The 15,513-nt window shown below is 41.9% G+C and overlaps 1 protein-coding gene across 2 annotated transcripts in view; it reads left to right on the top strand.

Annotated features, from left to right (window-relative positions):
- Nucleotides 1–7,485: 7,485 nt before the first annotated feature.
- The window catches only part of lamb3 (laminin subunit beta 3), an 18,898-nt gene continuing 10,870 nt past the window's right edge, over nt 7,486–15,513 (top strand). For both annotated transcript variants that reach the window (XM_076883638.1, XM_004571422.2), the window contains exons 1-5: nt 7,486–7,642; nt 8,326–8,480; nt 12,111–12,225; nt 14,823–14,896; nt 15,020–15,211. In XM_076883638.1, the coding sequence (XP_076739753.1) occupies nt 7,618–7,642; nt 8,326–8,480; nt 12,111–12,225; nt 14,823–14,896; nt 15,020–15,211 (561 nt within the window). In that variant the 5' untranslated portion in view covers nt 7,486–7,617. The remainder of the gene's footprint in view (nt 7,643–8,325; nt 8,481–12,110; nt 12,226–14,822; nt 14,897–15,019; nt 15,212–15,513) is intronic.

Here is a 15,513-nt window from a genome sequence, read left to right as displayed (position 1 = left end):
TTTAGAAGTGGGATGTGGTTTAATTTAGTTAAGTCTGAAAGCTTAGGAGAAACATTAATACCTAAATATTTAATATTTCCGGATTGCAGTGGGGCAGAGGAAGAATTATGGAAGGAGCAGTTAATGGGAAGAACTGTAGATTTTGGCCAGTTAATTGAATAATCTGAAACTCTTGAAAACCAGTTTATTAGAGTAATTACCTCAGAGAGGTTGGTTTGTGAGTTTTGCAGAAAAAGCAACACATCATCCGCATAGAGACTGATTTTATGTTCTGTTCTTACATTTTATGCCCTTAATTGTTGTAGCCTGTCTAAATGCTGCTGCTAGAGGTTCGATAAAAATTGCAAACAGTGAAGGGGAGAGTGGGCATCCCTGTCTGGTGCCCCTCAGGAGACAGAAGCTGGAGGATGTCTGGTCATTTGTTCTGATACGAGCTGTTGGGGAATTCTATAATATTCTTATCCAGTTTATGAAAGAGTTTCCAAAACCAAATTTGTGTAAAGTTGCGAATAAAAATTTCCAGTTAACTCTGTCAAATGCTTTTTCTGCATCTAGAGATAATATTATGGTTTCGATGTTTTTATCGTATGAGTAGTCTATTAAATTAAGTAATCTACGAGTGTTTGTTGAGGAGTGCCGACCTTTTATGAAACCAGTTTGGTCAGGATGAATTAAGAGGGGGGTTATTTTCTCTAATCTCTCTGAGAGAGCTTTGCAGATTATTTTAAGGTCTACATTTAATAGAGAAATTGGACGATAGCTTGAGGGAAATAAAGGGTCTTTGCCTGGTTTTAGCAGGAGACTAATGTTGGCAGAATTCATATTTGGTGGTAGTCTGCCATTTTCCTCGATTTCCTGCAACATGCTGTGGAATACTGGTGCCAAAATTGTCCAGAATTCTTTGTAGAATTCTTCAGGGAAGGTTCAAGGTTCAAGGTTCTTTATTATTTGTCACATGCATAGTTATACAAGTATAACACACAGTGAAATGTAGCCTGACACGCTCCTCAACATGTGCAAAAATTGGGGGGGGGGGGGGGGTAGAGGAAGAACATTATATATATATATATATATATATATATATATATATATATATATATATATATACATATATATATATATATATATATATATATATGTATATATATATATATATATATATATACATATAGTATATACACTGGGTGAATGTGCAGTAGTAGCAGCAAGCAGGTGAATTCTGTACATTAATATGAATAGACATCTGACTATTTTACAGGATAGACAATATAAACATATTTAAAATTAAAGGAATTGAAATGTACATTGTTCCTTGGTTTAGTGTCTGGAAGAGTCCTGACTCAGTCAATTATAGATGATGTGAGAGGGCGGGTGTGTGTGTTTAGGGCCCGGATGGCTTGGGGATAGAAGCTCCTCTTGAGTCTCTCTGTCCTTGCCCGGAAGATGCGGAACCTTCTACCAGATTGCAGAAGTTGGAACAGTTTGTTGCCAGGATGGGACGGGTCCTTCAGTATCTGCGCTGCCGTCTGGACCTGGAGCCTTATTATTGGGCATACTTATCAGGGCTTCCTGGAGTTCACCTGGCGTCAGTGGTGAATCCAGTGCCATTGCTTGACTGTCTAGTAATTTTGGAAGAGTTACGTTGTCAAGGAACAGATCAATTTCATTTTTAGATGGGTTTATTTGTGGTGAGTATAAAGTTTCATAGAAATCCCTAAAAATGTTGTTTATTCTTCCAGGATCATATGTTGTGTTCCCCGATAAATCTTTAGCAGCACATACAGTTGTTTTTTCTTTATTTATTTTTAGCTGGTTAGCTAGAAATCGACCTGATTTGTTACTGTGTTCAAAATTCTGCAAGCGAAGTCTTTGTATAAGGAATTGTGTTTTTTTATTAATAGTTTCATTTAATTCTAGTTTTGTTTTGCGTATTTTGTTCAATGTTTCCTGATCTTGGTGGGACGCGTAGGCTTCTTCTAGTGATTTGATGTTTTTTTCTAATTCCTGAATATTTTTGTTTTCTTCTTTCTTTTTGTGTGATGAGAAAGAAATTATTTTACCTCTCATCACAGCTTTCCCTGCTTCCCATAGAACAGAAGCAGATATTCCGGGAGTGTCATTAAAGTCTAAATATGAAGTCCACTCTTTTTTAAAATATTTAATAAAGTCTTCATCTTTAAGTAGTGATATATTAAATCTCCAGTTTTTACTTGGCGTAGTGTTATTCTTGTGCATTAGTTTTAAAGATACAGGAGCATGATCGCTGACAGCTATAGGGTGAATCTCAGTGTCTGAAATGTCACTCAGCAGTGAGCTGCCGACCAAAAAATAATCCAGACGAGAGTAGGAGTGATGAATATGTGAGAAAAAAGTATATTCCTTACTGGTGGGGTGAAGAGAGCGCCATGCATCGCAAAGACCAAAGTCGCTCATATACTGTTTGATCATATTTGTGGACTGCCAATTACGCTGAGTTCCTGTTGTGTTGAGCCTATCCATGTCTTCATTTAGTCCAAGGTTGAGGTCGCCTCCAAGAATGAGTGCGCAATCAAGGTGTTCAGAGAGTGCACTAAAAAATCCGTGGAAGAATGAGGGTTCATCAACATTTGGACCATATATACTAACAATACATAGTTTTTTGTTCAATATTGATAGTTTAATAATTAGAAATCTACCCTCTGGATCTATAACTGTATCGAGTACTGTAAAATTAACATTTTTATGTATTAAAATTGCTACTCCCCGTTGTCTAGAATTATAACAGGCTGCAAACACGTTAGGAAACTCAGGTGTTTTAAGTTCGTTTAAACCTGTGACAGGTCTGTGAGTTTCTTGTAATAAAACAATATCTGCCTGTAGCTTTTTAAGCTGGTTAAATATCTTTAACCTCTTTCCTCTGGTGCCAGCTCCATTTACATTCCATGTGACAAACCTCAGCATGCCCATAATGTGTATGTCTAATGATGTACGCTGGGTGTTTCGTTTAGACAGGTGGAGAGAATGTAGAAACATCCCTTGTTTGTAAATAGAAAGAGAAAAAGAAGTGTGGTGAGAGACTCCATAAGTCTGACTATGTGTGTGAATATTCACTAATATGAACAAGCGTGGCTTGCTTATGTGTCCTGCAAGTCTGTGCGTGCTGTGAGGCTGTTGTGAATGTGCTGCCGTTGAGCTGATGTGTTTGCGTGATCGTGGTGTGAAAATATGGAGAAATAGAGGGTGTTGTTTGTAGGTGAGTGGGGAAGTAGGTGATCACAGCAGTGAAAGACAAGAGAAAGAAAGAAACCACATGAACTGTGAGCAACAACAACAAAAAAGAAACGAAACGGAAACATTCCAATTAAAGCAATGACGGAGGGTGACGGTGTTATATCTGCTATGACATCATATTGATATTACTAGGTTAAACCCATGTTAAAGGAGAGAGTGTGAATGAATAAGAAAATAGTGTAGCGGGTTCTTATCTGGAGTAGAGATGGACCGATCCGATATTACGTATCGGTATCGGTCCGATACTGACCTAAATTACTGGATCGGATATCGGAGAAAAATAAAAAATGTAATCCGATCCATTAAATATCACGAAAGCACCTCACAAAACTTGCAACAGGCCGTAACTCGCCTCAGAACGTTAGCACGTCGGAGCAGTATGCATCACGTGATAGAGCGGCTGTGGCATGCGGGACCTGTCGGTGGTCTGGATAGCATGTGGAGCTTCGCTAGCAACCCGGCATTTCATCTCCGACAAAGTTATCCCGAGAGAAGTAAAGCAAGTGTGTAAGTCCATCTCTGAATGTTTGTAAAGCATTCCTGCGTTAAGCTTAACGAGCGATATATGGAGCGACTGCCTCTCGCTCTCCGGCTGCTACTTCAATCATGAAACTGCTTAACGATCAGCTGATCGGCTTTTCTGTCGCGAGTCCGTGTCTCTAGTTTGCTTTTGGCCCACTTTGCACCAGACAGAGGAAACCAGCGGCTGAACAACAGCAGCACGTTTAAGCTTGATCAGCTGTTGTTAGAATTTATTTAATATTACTTTCTACTCCAGGATCTTTTTCTACGTAGCTGACGCTGGTAACTGTGCAGGGGCGGATCTAGCAAAGTTTAGCCAGGGGGGCCGATAGGGCATGAACAGGGAAAAGGGGGCACAAAGACATACTTTTCTTTCTTATTCTCATTTAAAATGTCGAGCTTTTAATTATTTAATATTTATCTGAATCTTACACCCAAAGTTTTAATTTGATGTAAAATGAATAGAAGTCAATTACTGTATATAGTAACTATTACGTCTAATATATATACCCTAGTAAGCTATAGTACTTTTTCCTTTGGGAAGGTACCATCTGTGCAGTCTGCAATTTTGTTGAAGAAAGATGTTGAATCTATTTAATATTTCTTGAAAAATAATTGATTTCTGTGCATTTTTTTCACACTGCATCAAATTAAGGTTGATTACGTCGATTAAGCATCATGAGGTGGAGCGTGAGGGGTGGTTCCCTATTTTTTATTTATTTATTTTTGTTGTTGCTGGGAGTTGGAACCCTATTAGTTAGGTTGCTTAATATTTATGCTAAGTATTCTTTAAAATACCAGAATAGGGAGGATGGTGTAGGTTTAAGTTTATTAGATTGATCAGTATTGCTGAACTATGAAATATTTTTTTTTGCATACAGGTATAACAGAATAGCTTTAGTGTAGTTGTTGTTTTAAACTTGAGTATGAACTTATACAAAATGCAGCAAGATATTTAAAAAACAGTTTTGTTGATTAAAAAACACTATATCGGATTCATATCGGTATCGGCAGATATCCAAATTTATGATATCGGTATCGGACATAAAAAAGTGGTATCGTGCCATCTCTAATCTGGAGTGCAGTCAATATAACCACGGTGTGGTGCCGGCTGTCCGTCCACGTAGAGCCGGTCCACGGCGATGACAGCACGGGAGCCTTTCTGGATGAAGCTACGTCAAACTGGGAACAGGACCTTGCGTCGTTCCAGGATCTCTTTGGGGAACTGGTCGTTCATGCTGAAGTCCGTTCCTTTCAGCTCTCTGCCGCGACTCTTCACCTGTTCCTTCTGTTTGAATTGACCGAATTTGGCCACAATAGGCCGTGGTCTCCTGGTCCGCGACCTCACGCCCCCCAAGCGATGTACTCTATCGAAGTCGATGTTCTTTACGGTGTCCTCCGGCAGCTTCAGGTGGATTTTGATGAAGCTTTTCACCGTTGCCTCTGCGTCCTCTCCGGCAGTTTCTGGAATACCAGAAAACACAAGATTATCTCTCATGCTACGGGCTTGTAGATCGATAACGGACTCTTATTTTTTTATTTTCAATGTTTAGCTGGGTCACGTTATCGGTGAGAGATTTGACCGACTCCCGTAGCGTGGCATTTTCAGCGGCAAGCGTTTCCACCTGCTGCTGGCTGAATTCCAGGGATTCTCTCAGAGATTTAAATTCCCGGTGTAAAATCTCCACCAGGGACAGCCTCGCATCGAAACTGGACAATCGCTTGTCGATTGACTCCAGGATGTCTGCGATGTCTTTGCCGGCAGGCGATGTTGTACCGGGGGAGTCTGCCGGGCGACATCTCTTCGATGACGGCGTCTCAATTTTGGTCGGGGAGGATGTACTCTGGGCCTTCTTCATGACTAAATCTTGAAAACAGCGGTCGATGTAATCTTGGAGAGCGTCTAAACTGTTGTTGTTAGTTATATGACAATTGATTAGTATATTTGGTAATACTGAAGCTTGGAAAACCTTTGTTAAACTCTATGCTACCATTCGCTTTTTTTCCGCCAAATCTCCGGCGTCTGATGTCACCTACAACATGGGTCGCTTACCTTTCTCGTCACTCTCGCTTACCTTACTCCGCCCTGCCGCCCTTACCTCACTCCTCCGCCCTTACCTTTTATAAGTATTTATAAAATAAGTTTTATAAATACTTATTTTCAATTAAAATATGAAATAAGTATTTATAAAACCTCTACTAACATCTAAATGCTTTTCTAAATACAAATAACATGTTATATATGAATCTATTATTTAAGAATAAAAATGTGTATATGCAGTTATAAATAACATATTAAGGAAGCACTTATCTTACTGGTGTTTAGGAGTGCGCCATTATTTTGACAGTTCTGAGCCTCTGGACACCTGTGGTATCAGTGTTACCTGTTTAATGTAAATACGTTTTATTACAGTATTGTTAATCAAAGGTCGGCACACCGTCTTTTTACACTGAAGTGTACGGGAACTAAATGTGTTAGATGCCACCACAAGAACAGCTTAAACATCACAAAAGTGTTGTGCAGTTTACATCACAGTGTCGGTTACACTGCTTCTTGCCACATGTAGCTCGTTTTGGAAATGCCCTTATGGGTCTGGAGGGCAGTCCTCCGCTCCAGACTGACATTGTTGTCTGGATTGGAGGACTTGTTGAAACATCTTGCTGTAACTAAGGCTGGGATTGATGTCGATATAAAACCTTCTGGTTACCAACAAAAGAACCATAGCAACTGTCCAGGCATGACGACGCTTGTCAGAAGTGTGCGTTTGTGATTTCTCAGAAAACACACCCTGCAGTTAGCATTAGTCAGTGTGTCTGAGGCTATGAAGAAAAGCACACAGTGTATGTTCACCTGGCCTCAGGCTATTGTTTCTTTCTACACAGTGATGATTCAGAGGACAGCAGTTAACACACAGCCATGCAAACGCTGCTTAGGATGGTAACCCTACTGCACAAGCTGTCAGGCTACACAGAGGAGAACTGACCGAATGACTGCAAGCTGCCATGTCCATACCCTGTCCTGGTACTTTAGTCATCATCGCCCTTCACTTAAGCCTACATGTTTACACCCAGAAATGAGAACTAAACACAAAGTAGCAGAGGCAGCTGAATTAACTTGTAGATATTAAATTAAATGGCCTGCATTTGTATAGCGCTTTACTCAGTCCCTTAGGACTGACCCAAAGCGCTTCACACTACATCCACCCATTCACACACCCATCCACACACTGGTGATGGCAGCTACATTGTAGCCACAGGCGCCCTGGGGCGCACTGACAGAGGCGAGGCTGCCGGACACTGGCGCCACCGTGCCCTCTGACCACCACCAGCAACTTAATTAAAAACCAAACTGTTGGAAAACTGAAATGCAGGTAATGGAGTCTGAACAATGATTGGTTTTAATGTTTCATCCTTTCAGCTCCAGTAGCTGCACAAACTTTACAAACAAAGAATGCATTTGCTACTTTTAGCTTTCACCTGAAGTCAGTTTTATTTATTACTTGATAATTAATAAATATGAATTATTATTATTAATAATAGTGTACAAATTAAATGAAAATGAGTAATGACTACTTTCATTGAGTGTGTGTCTGGCTCTGTGAGTGTGTGTGCTGATTCATGAGTGGAGGGAGTGGTGGTGCAGGGCGTGACTCTGACACACGCTGTGTCACACTATCCAGGTGAGAAATGGTTTTTAAGGCAGCAACACGAAGCAGTGCACACCTTTCCACAGCACAGCTGAACTCCCAGCACAGCAGCCTTCTGTATTTGTTTGCCGACAGCTGCTCCTATTTCTTCTGGACGTTTTAACAGGAGGAACACAACATGAGAATACTTTTACTACTGGCTGGTGAGATTTCCCATTTTCACTGCTGCTTTATTGCTATTATATTTATTGAGTTTGTGATGTTAGTTTGAGTTTTTCACGCCACATGTTAGCATTCCTAAACACCCTGAAATAGATAGCCTGCAGCTTTTTTATTTACTAGCTAAAGAGATGGAAGTAAGCTGCAGCAGTGAACGGTTCGATGGAGATGTTCACGCTGCTGCATGACAGTCTGTCTCTGAAATATGTGATGTTAGACATGTTGGTATCTGTCATGAAATCCTGTGAGAAGATACAAACACAGCCTATAACTACCGTGTAGAGCTGCAGTACATCTTTAAGAATAACCAGGTTAATGTGGAGATGCATTTATAATTTTACCTATTCTAAGTAAACCTTAATCAAACATCAATGTGCTTCATGTACGTGGTTTCATCTGACCAGCACACAGCTTTGGGTTGTTTCGTCCCTTAGAATTACCTTTGGCCTGAAAATAGACAGTACGACAGCTGCAGACCAACATCTCTGTTACTGCTTCAAAAGCAGCATGACACTCATTTAACAGTTTTATTGTAGGTTACTCTGTCTTTTAGATGTATTTTGAACAGCAGTTAATAATAAAGGAAGAAGTTTTTGAGAGCCTCAGAAAGCTTAGAGTTAGGTGTGTTGTATTCATACCTGTACACATTCTGCCCTCCTCCTGACAGCCTCAGCCATACTGTCACACGCCCAAAATGACTGCTCATGGGGGGCATGCTACCCACCCACAGATGACTTGCTCCATGGCAGGGCTCACCAACTTCAGGCTTCATCTACCTGTGGCCTCACTGGCTCAGAGGTCTTCTGTACCCCGTACCAACAGGTAAGAGCGTGCTTTCCTGTTTTATCTCTGTGAGCAAATGGAAAGTTTGGAAACTTATATCACCCTTTAACAAACAAGTGAGAACTTCCAGGCATATCTCTGCAGCTAAAGGGTTCTCCAGTTTAAGAGCGTTTCAGGTAAAATATCCAAAAATTCAGCTTTAGTTTTTGATTTAGAGAAAACAAAGATCGCACAGAAGAAGCAGCCGCTTCAATTCAACAATGTCATATGTGACATTATCGGATTGACAGAACAAAAGTGGAAACTCAAAGTGTCTCTGGCAGGGAACAGACATGTACACAAACTAAACCAGTGCAAACCAGAACTGCTGACTGATAGAAGAGGTCACAGACAGGAGGACAAATGAGATTCATGTGCAACCAGTGATGGGAGGGAAAGACAATAGCAACTGATCCAAAAACACAAAAACAGGAAGTAAAACCAAGTGAAAGACACAAAGTAAGAAAAAGAAAAGACAACACAGAGCGTGGGGATAAGGCAGCACAGGACACTGGCACTACAAACACAAAGATGAGAAAATATATACAAATAAACATAGAGACTTAGGATGTGTTGATGTTACTTTATCTTCATAGATCACAGTATGGGCAACGTTGGATTAGCCTCAGGGAGCTAATAACTGTCTTAGGCGTGGTCCTCTGTTCATCCATTTAAATGTATCCTTGTACTTCAGCGTTCACACAAAGACGCACACATGACGATGAAAGCCTTCGGCATCATCAGAGGAAACAAGTCCGATCTAGCCAGGAATGCCACTTTACTGCTGGAGGTGTCAAATGTTGTATCTAATGAAAAAGAGCTGCAGAAAAAGTGTCGAAGCTGAAGGTGCTCGAAGTAAGCAAAACTCTGTTCACTAAAAGAAGCAAATCCAGAATAAACATGCAAGTCCCCAAATTTAGCCCCGTAGACCAGGTGTAATCTAATGAAGGATGAGAAAAACTATGGTTTGTGAAAAGCCCGGCAGAGGGTGGACAGGAGTGTAAGACAAGGTGGAAGAGTGAAGAGGTGAGCACAGTGTGGCATTCAAAGACAGCGTATGAGCCGAAGTCGCTTCCATAACCAGCCATCAAAGAGGGAACTCTTCATATCCAACTCAATAATTCAGGCTCCTCATATTTGTTGCCCCAAAATACAAGAGATTAGGTAACCCTGGGCCTCTGTAAGGCTCAGCGGCACAGGAGGCTTCTTGTTCCAAATAACATCCTAAATAAGAAAAAAAGCGAGAAGAAGCAACATCAGGATAATTTAAACACATATGAAAAGCATGGAAACACATGAAGAGGGAACTGAAAAGATTAGAACAGACCAATGTTCAAAGACATATTTATTTATACATATTTACAAGAGCCATCTTTGCCTCATAAACGTGCCCCCAGACAATTGTAAAGCTGCCAGCAGAGTCCCAGGCTGTTTTAATGTGAATTAAGGGAATATTTCTATGAATAGGGGCAGCAGCATCTTTAAATTTGCTGGATAAGGAGGAAAGACACTTCCCAACCCATCTTAGACATACTGTCTACTTCTCCAAGACAGTTTCCTGCAAATAAATGATATGTGCATGAAGTATTAACACTGACATTCCTGCTCCCATATGTCCATCTTAAGTTTGCCAGTGAACATCTAAATGATGCTGTAGTCAGATGAAACCAAACTCAAGATGTGCTAAGAAAAACCCATTATGTCCACAGTCAAGCATAGAGGTGGAAACATGTGTTGGGGCTGTTTTTATGCTAATGGTAGAGAACAATGTCACTGGAGATGAGGTCGTGGATGAGTTCTCCAGTGACAATGACCCAAAACATCTGACCAAGGACACTAACAAGTGGCTAAGGAAGAAGAACATTATAGTTATTGTAATAAGATAAGATAAGATAACCTTTATTAGTCCCACACGTGGGAAATTTGTTTTGTCACAGCAGGAAGTGGACAGTGCAAAAGTTATGAGGCAAAAATTAGAATACAATAAGAATAAATACAGTACACAGCTGTACAGAATAGAATAAAATAAAATACTATATACAGTAGAATAAAATAAAATAAATATACAATAAGATAAAAATAGAATACAAATACAAATACTATATACAACTGAGTAAAAATACAACGATGACAGAAAGGATTATTGCACTTAGTATTATTGCACATGTGTGGATGTGTGTGCTTGATCAGTTAAAGTCTTTATTATGGAGTCTGACAGCAGTGGGGAGGAAAGACCTGCGAAATCTCTCCGTCCCACACCGTGGGTGCCGCAGTCTCCCACTGAAGGAGCTGCTCAGTGCTGTCACAGTCTGCTGCATGGGGTGGGAGATGTTGTCCATCAGGGATGACAGCTTAGCCGCCGTTCTCCTGTCACTCACCACCTCCACTGGGTCCAGAGGGCATCCTAGAACAGAGCTGGCCCTTCGGATCACCCTGTTCAGTCTCTTCCTGTCCCCAGCAGAGATGCTGCCGCCCCAGCAGACCACACCATAAAAGATAGCAGAAGCCACAACAGAGTCATAGAAGGTCTTCAGGAGTGGGCCCTCCACTCCAAACGACCTGAGTCTCCGCAGCAGGTACAGCCTGCTCTGCCCTTTCCTGTAGAGGGCGTCTGAGTTATGAGTCCAGTCTATTGTTCAGATGAACACCAAGGTACCTGTAGCTGTCCACAGCCTCAATGTCCATACCTTGGATGTTCAGTGGTTGCAGTGGAGAATGCTTGTGCCTGCGGAAGTCTACCACCAGTTCCTTGGTTTTACTGGCGTTGATCTGGAGGTAGTTCATAATATAAGGACCCAGTACACTCAGCGTTGCAGATTAGTGAATGTTTATTAGCACGGTGCTCTCCAGCCTTCTCCTGACTGCTTGCACTGCACGCTGTTCGCTCTCCTCCCTCTGTCCTCCCAGCGTGCTGCTTAAATCGAGAAGGCAGCATTAGAGTGCTGACTGCCAGCTGTGTCAGCCAGTCTCCCCTGGCACCGCCCCCTGATCCCACGGTCCCATAGCCAATCTCCAGACCTCGCGTCTATATAAAATCTTTAGAGGGAGTTGAACCTTCATTTGCCAAGCAGCAGCCAAGCGGCCTCTAAAGAAAAGATTCAGAGAGTTTCTGTAAAGGGACACCATCCCTCCTGTGTTAATAAATACTGACTGCTGAAATCAGTGGTGCGAGCTGTCAGTGAGAAAATGTTCAGCTATAAACAGTACATTCACAGTTTTTCATAAACTGCACATGTCAGCACTGTAAAAAATCCCAATACTCAATATTAAATAACATGTACAGTTTGCAAACCAATGCAACTGGATTTTGTTTGTTTTTTACAAAGTCCAGCATTCTTTGGATATATGGCTGGTTCTACAGATGACTGAGGATTTACTTCAATATAGTGAATAAACTGTGTTTACCAAGCTTTTACTCGGGCAAAGGTTCAGTGCTAGAACTATTAGAAATTCACTGGTACCTGCTCAGTGACCCAGCTCATGTGGCACAGCAGAGAATTCAGAGGCCAGTCCCTGGTCTCGAGTTCAGGGTCAGCTCAGTGGCACACTGTCCTTACATCACACATTACACTGAATCTCTTGTGGGAAAACAAAAGGTTTATTTATGTCTTTGTGTTTTTATTCTTTCAGAGGAAGATGAAATGTTGTCCGTGTGACTCCAGGAACCCAAACAGTCAGCTGGCCCACAGTGTCCAGGATGTTGTGTCCACCTCAGGGCCAGACAGATGGTGGCAGTCTAAGAAAGGTGGGGGGTGAAAGCAAGCAATCATAAAGAAGGACTCATGCATAATACAACTAATACACTATACTGACAAAAGTACTAATCTGCCTTCACATGCGTGTGAACTTGAGTGTTGGCCCATTCTTAATAAATAGGCCAGTGAAGATCCTCTGCACCAACCTAGCTCGCTCGTGTCTTTATGAGCAGTCATGATGGCAAAGGAACCGGCCATCCCCGAAGTGTTCCCTCAAAGTTGGGAGCATTGCCAGACGCAGAAGCGTGATTTGTCACTCCAGAGAACACTTCCACTGGTGGCGTGCTTGACACCACTGCATCCGACACTTTCTATGGTGCTCAGTGATGTCAGGCTTGGATGCAACTGCTCAGCCATGGAAACCACTCCACTCTCTATGCTCTCTTGAGCTAATGTGAAGGCTACGTGAAGTTTGGGGGTCTGTAGCAATTGACTCTGCAGCAATTTGGCAACCTCTGTGCACTATACTCCTCATGATTCACTCACCCCACTCTGTGATTTTACATGGTCTACACTGAGTGGTAATATAAGAGAAACTTTGACACAAACTCAACCACAAACAGTTGAGTGTGGAAAGGAAATTTCAGGTGTGGACTTGTTCTACAAGTAGCATACATCCCGGTATCATGCTGGAATTCACTGAGCTCCTGAACGCAACCCATTAATTCACAAATGTTTGTAGAGTGATCTCCATTACTAAGGGCTTGATTGCATCTTGATTGCCACTTCCATGACCAACGTGCACCTTGTGGCCGTCGAAGTGATTGAAACACTTGAACATCAGGTGGCTGTAGTTGGCTGTTGCTCAGGAGATACTCTACTAACTGCTCATCTACTAATCGGAGGGTTGGTGGTTCCATCCCTGGCTGCTCCAGTCTGCGTGCCAAATAAACTTGGGCAAGATACCAAGTACACCAAGCTGCTCCTTAATGCATCTATAGACAGAAGCCGTTCAGAAAAGGGTTACTCCTGGTAGGCTTTAATCAGGCTCCACCAGAGCACTTTGCTCTCAGACTGCAGACTTACTCGTGGTTACCAGGTTATTTATGAATCGAATGGGAGACAGACCCCACAGCTTTCAGGCCTGTATTCTTTGGAAGCAGTGACCAGTTCACTTACTGTGTGTTTTTAGACCGCTTTGCAGTTAATCATTAGATAACAGTGTGTTCTTCTACAGTGTGTTTTTTGTCCTACCTCCTTCTGTTTAACCTCAGTGGGTCATCGCTGGTTGTTAACTCCTTTTTAACAGTTTCTTTCTGTTAAAACACTGTTACCATGTGTTTGCTCATAGGGGGTCATCTTGGTGCTATAGAGTTAAAGTGCATTATATTTGAATTGAAAACTATGTCCCCTATGAAGCCTATTGCAGTTGCTATTGACTGGCAGGGCCCATGATCCCTATACAGGACCCAAAACACTTCGGGGCATTCCAGTTCATACCCTGTCAAGTGCCCACCCGTCTCCACCTCTCCCCCTGGATATCCAATCACATAAGATCCACCAATATTTAGCCACACCCTATCATCCAGTAATATAGTGTACGCTGTTAAGTGCAGGAGGATTGCCAGGATTTATACATGGGGGAAACCAAACAACCTCTGGCGAAGAGGATGGCAGAACACAGCAGAGCCACCTCGTCAGGCCAGGACTCTGCAGTCTATTTACACCTACAGGCCAGTGGACACTCTTTCAAGGATGAGGATGTAACATCCTGGACAGGGAGGAACGCTGGTTTGAGGGCGGAGTCAAGGAGGCCATTTGCGTGAAAAGGGAAAGACCATCTCTGAATGGAGGAGTGGCCTAACGGTACATCTGTCACCATCTTACATGCTGTGATTGCAGCCATTCCCCAACTCTCTGTGAATGGGACTCATGGTTATTGGACTGGTTATTATATGGCGTTTCTCTACTTCATCTAAACACTCAAAGCGCTTTACACAACTTGCCTCATTCACGTTGTTTTTTATGCTCTTTCTGGGTAAGTATCTGTCTAACATTTACATGCTCTGATGGATGCATCGGAGGGTTAAAATCTTGCCCAAGGATATTTGGCATGCAGACTGGAGCAGACTGGGATCGAACCCAAACTTCCAATTGAGTAGGTGGCTTGCTCTACCTCCTGAGCTAAGGGCTGTATGAATGGTACGGCATGTTAATGATAATGAAACTGATCTCACAGCCCATTGTCACTCACTGGTGCTAGTTTCTGTCATTATGCAAATGTACTGTTTATAAGGGTGGGAAACCTGCAGTCAGCTCAGACTGAAGAAGTCACCTGGATGAGTTACAAAACGTTACTCGACCTGAAAACGCTACGTCCAGATGAACAGAATCAACTTTTTTGGAACTCCCTTACCTGGATGATTGAGCATAAAAGGACAAAAAGAGGTGAAAGAAGGTGGGCAGGAAGATGATTGGACGAGAGTAATGATGACAGTATTGGGACTGACAGTGTGGGAAAGCGGTAGTGATGTAAAGAACAGGAAAGCAAACAAAACTCAGGAAAGCAGGGAGACGACTGATTACAGATCTTTGTTATTGAGCTTACACATACGCTACATTACTGCTCTGCTCTCTGTTCCTGCAGAGACGAGTCCAGTTACCCTTCAGCTCAACCTTAACAACCTGTTCCAGCTTGACAATCTGGTGCTCAACTTCAAGGTATGACACAGTCTGTCCTTTCTAGCTTAATGAATGTTCTATGCATCCATGTGATTTGACTCAGAGACTTTTTGTAGAGTGTATGCTACTTTGCTTTATTTTGCTGGGGTTTTTTCTCTGCAGGGTCCTCGTCCCAGTGCCTTGGTCATAGAGAGGACACTGGACAACGGCAAAACATGGCAGCCCGCCCTCTACATGGCAACAAACTGTCAAAAAGCATTTCCCAGCGTACCCACAAGAGTTCCTCTTGCCATGGACCAGACATACTGCTACACACTGCCCCCTACAGACTCAAATCCATATAAAGATCACACAGTAAGGGAGAAATTGCTGTTGCTCCGGAATAATTATTTCACCTTCATGTTTGCCAAATGATGATGTTTCCTCTTCGTTTCTTTTTTATACATTTACATATAAGTACATCCTTAAATACATCATTTTGTCCTGAACAGAAAAAATTCTGTTTCTTATTTTTATTTTTATTCCTTTATATTTAAAATGCATAGGTCTTATTTTTATATTTGATTCATCCTGTATAAATAGACAAATACATAGCATCCCAGACTGTTTGAATCTTTCTGAGTGGGAATGGCATCAACAAAAGGTTTCTAATAAAT

Source organism: Maylandia zebra, linkage group LG5, assembly GCF_041146795.1.
Source record: "Maylandia zebra isolate NMK-2024a linkage group LG5, Mzebra_GT3a, whole genome shotgun sequence".
In the NCBI taxonomy this organism is placed as follows: domain Eukaryota; kingdom Metazoa; phylum Chordata; class Actinopteri; order Cichliformes; family Cichlidae; genus Maylandia; species Maylandia zebra.
The sequence above is the reverse complement of the archived record's forward strand: the minus strand, read 5'-3'. Positions and strand labels throughout refer to the sequence as shown.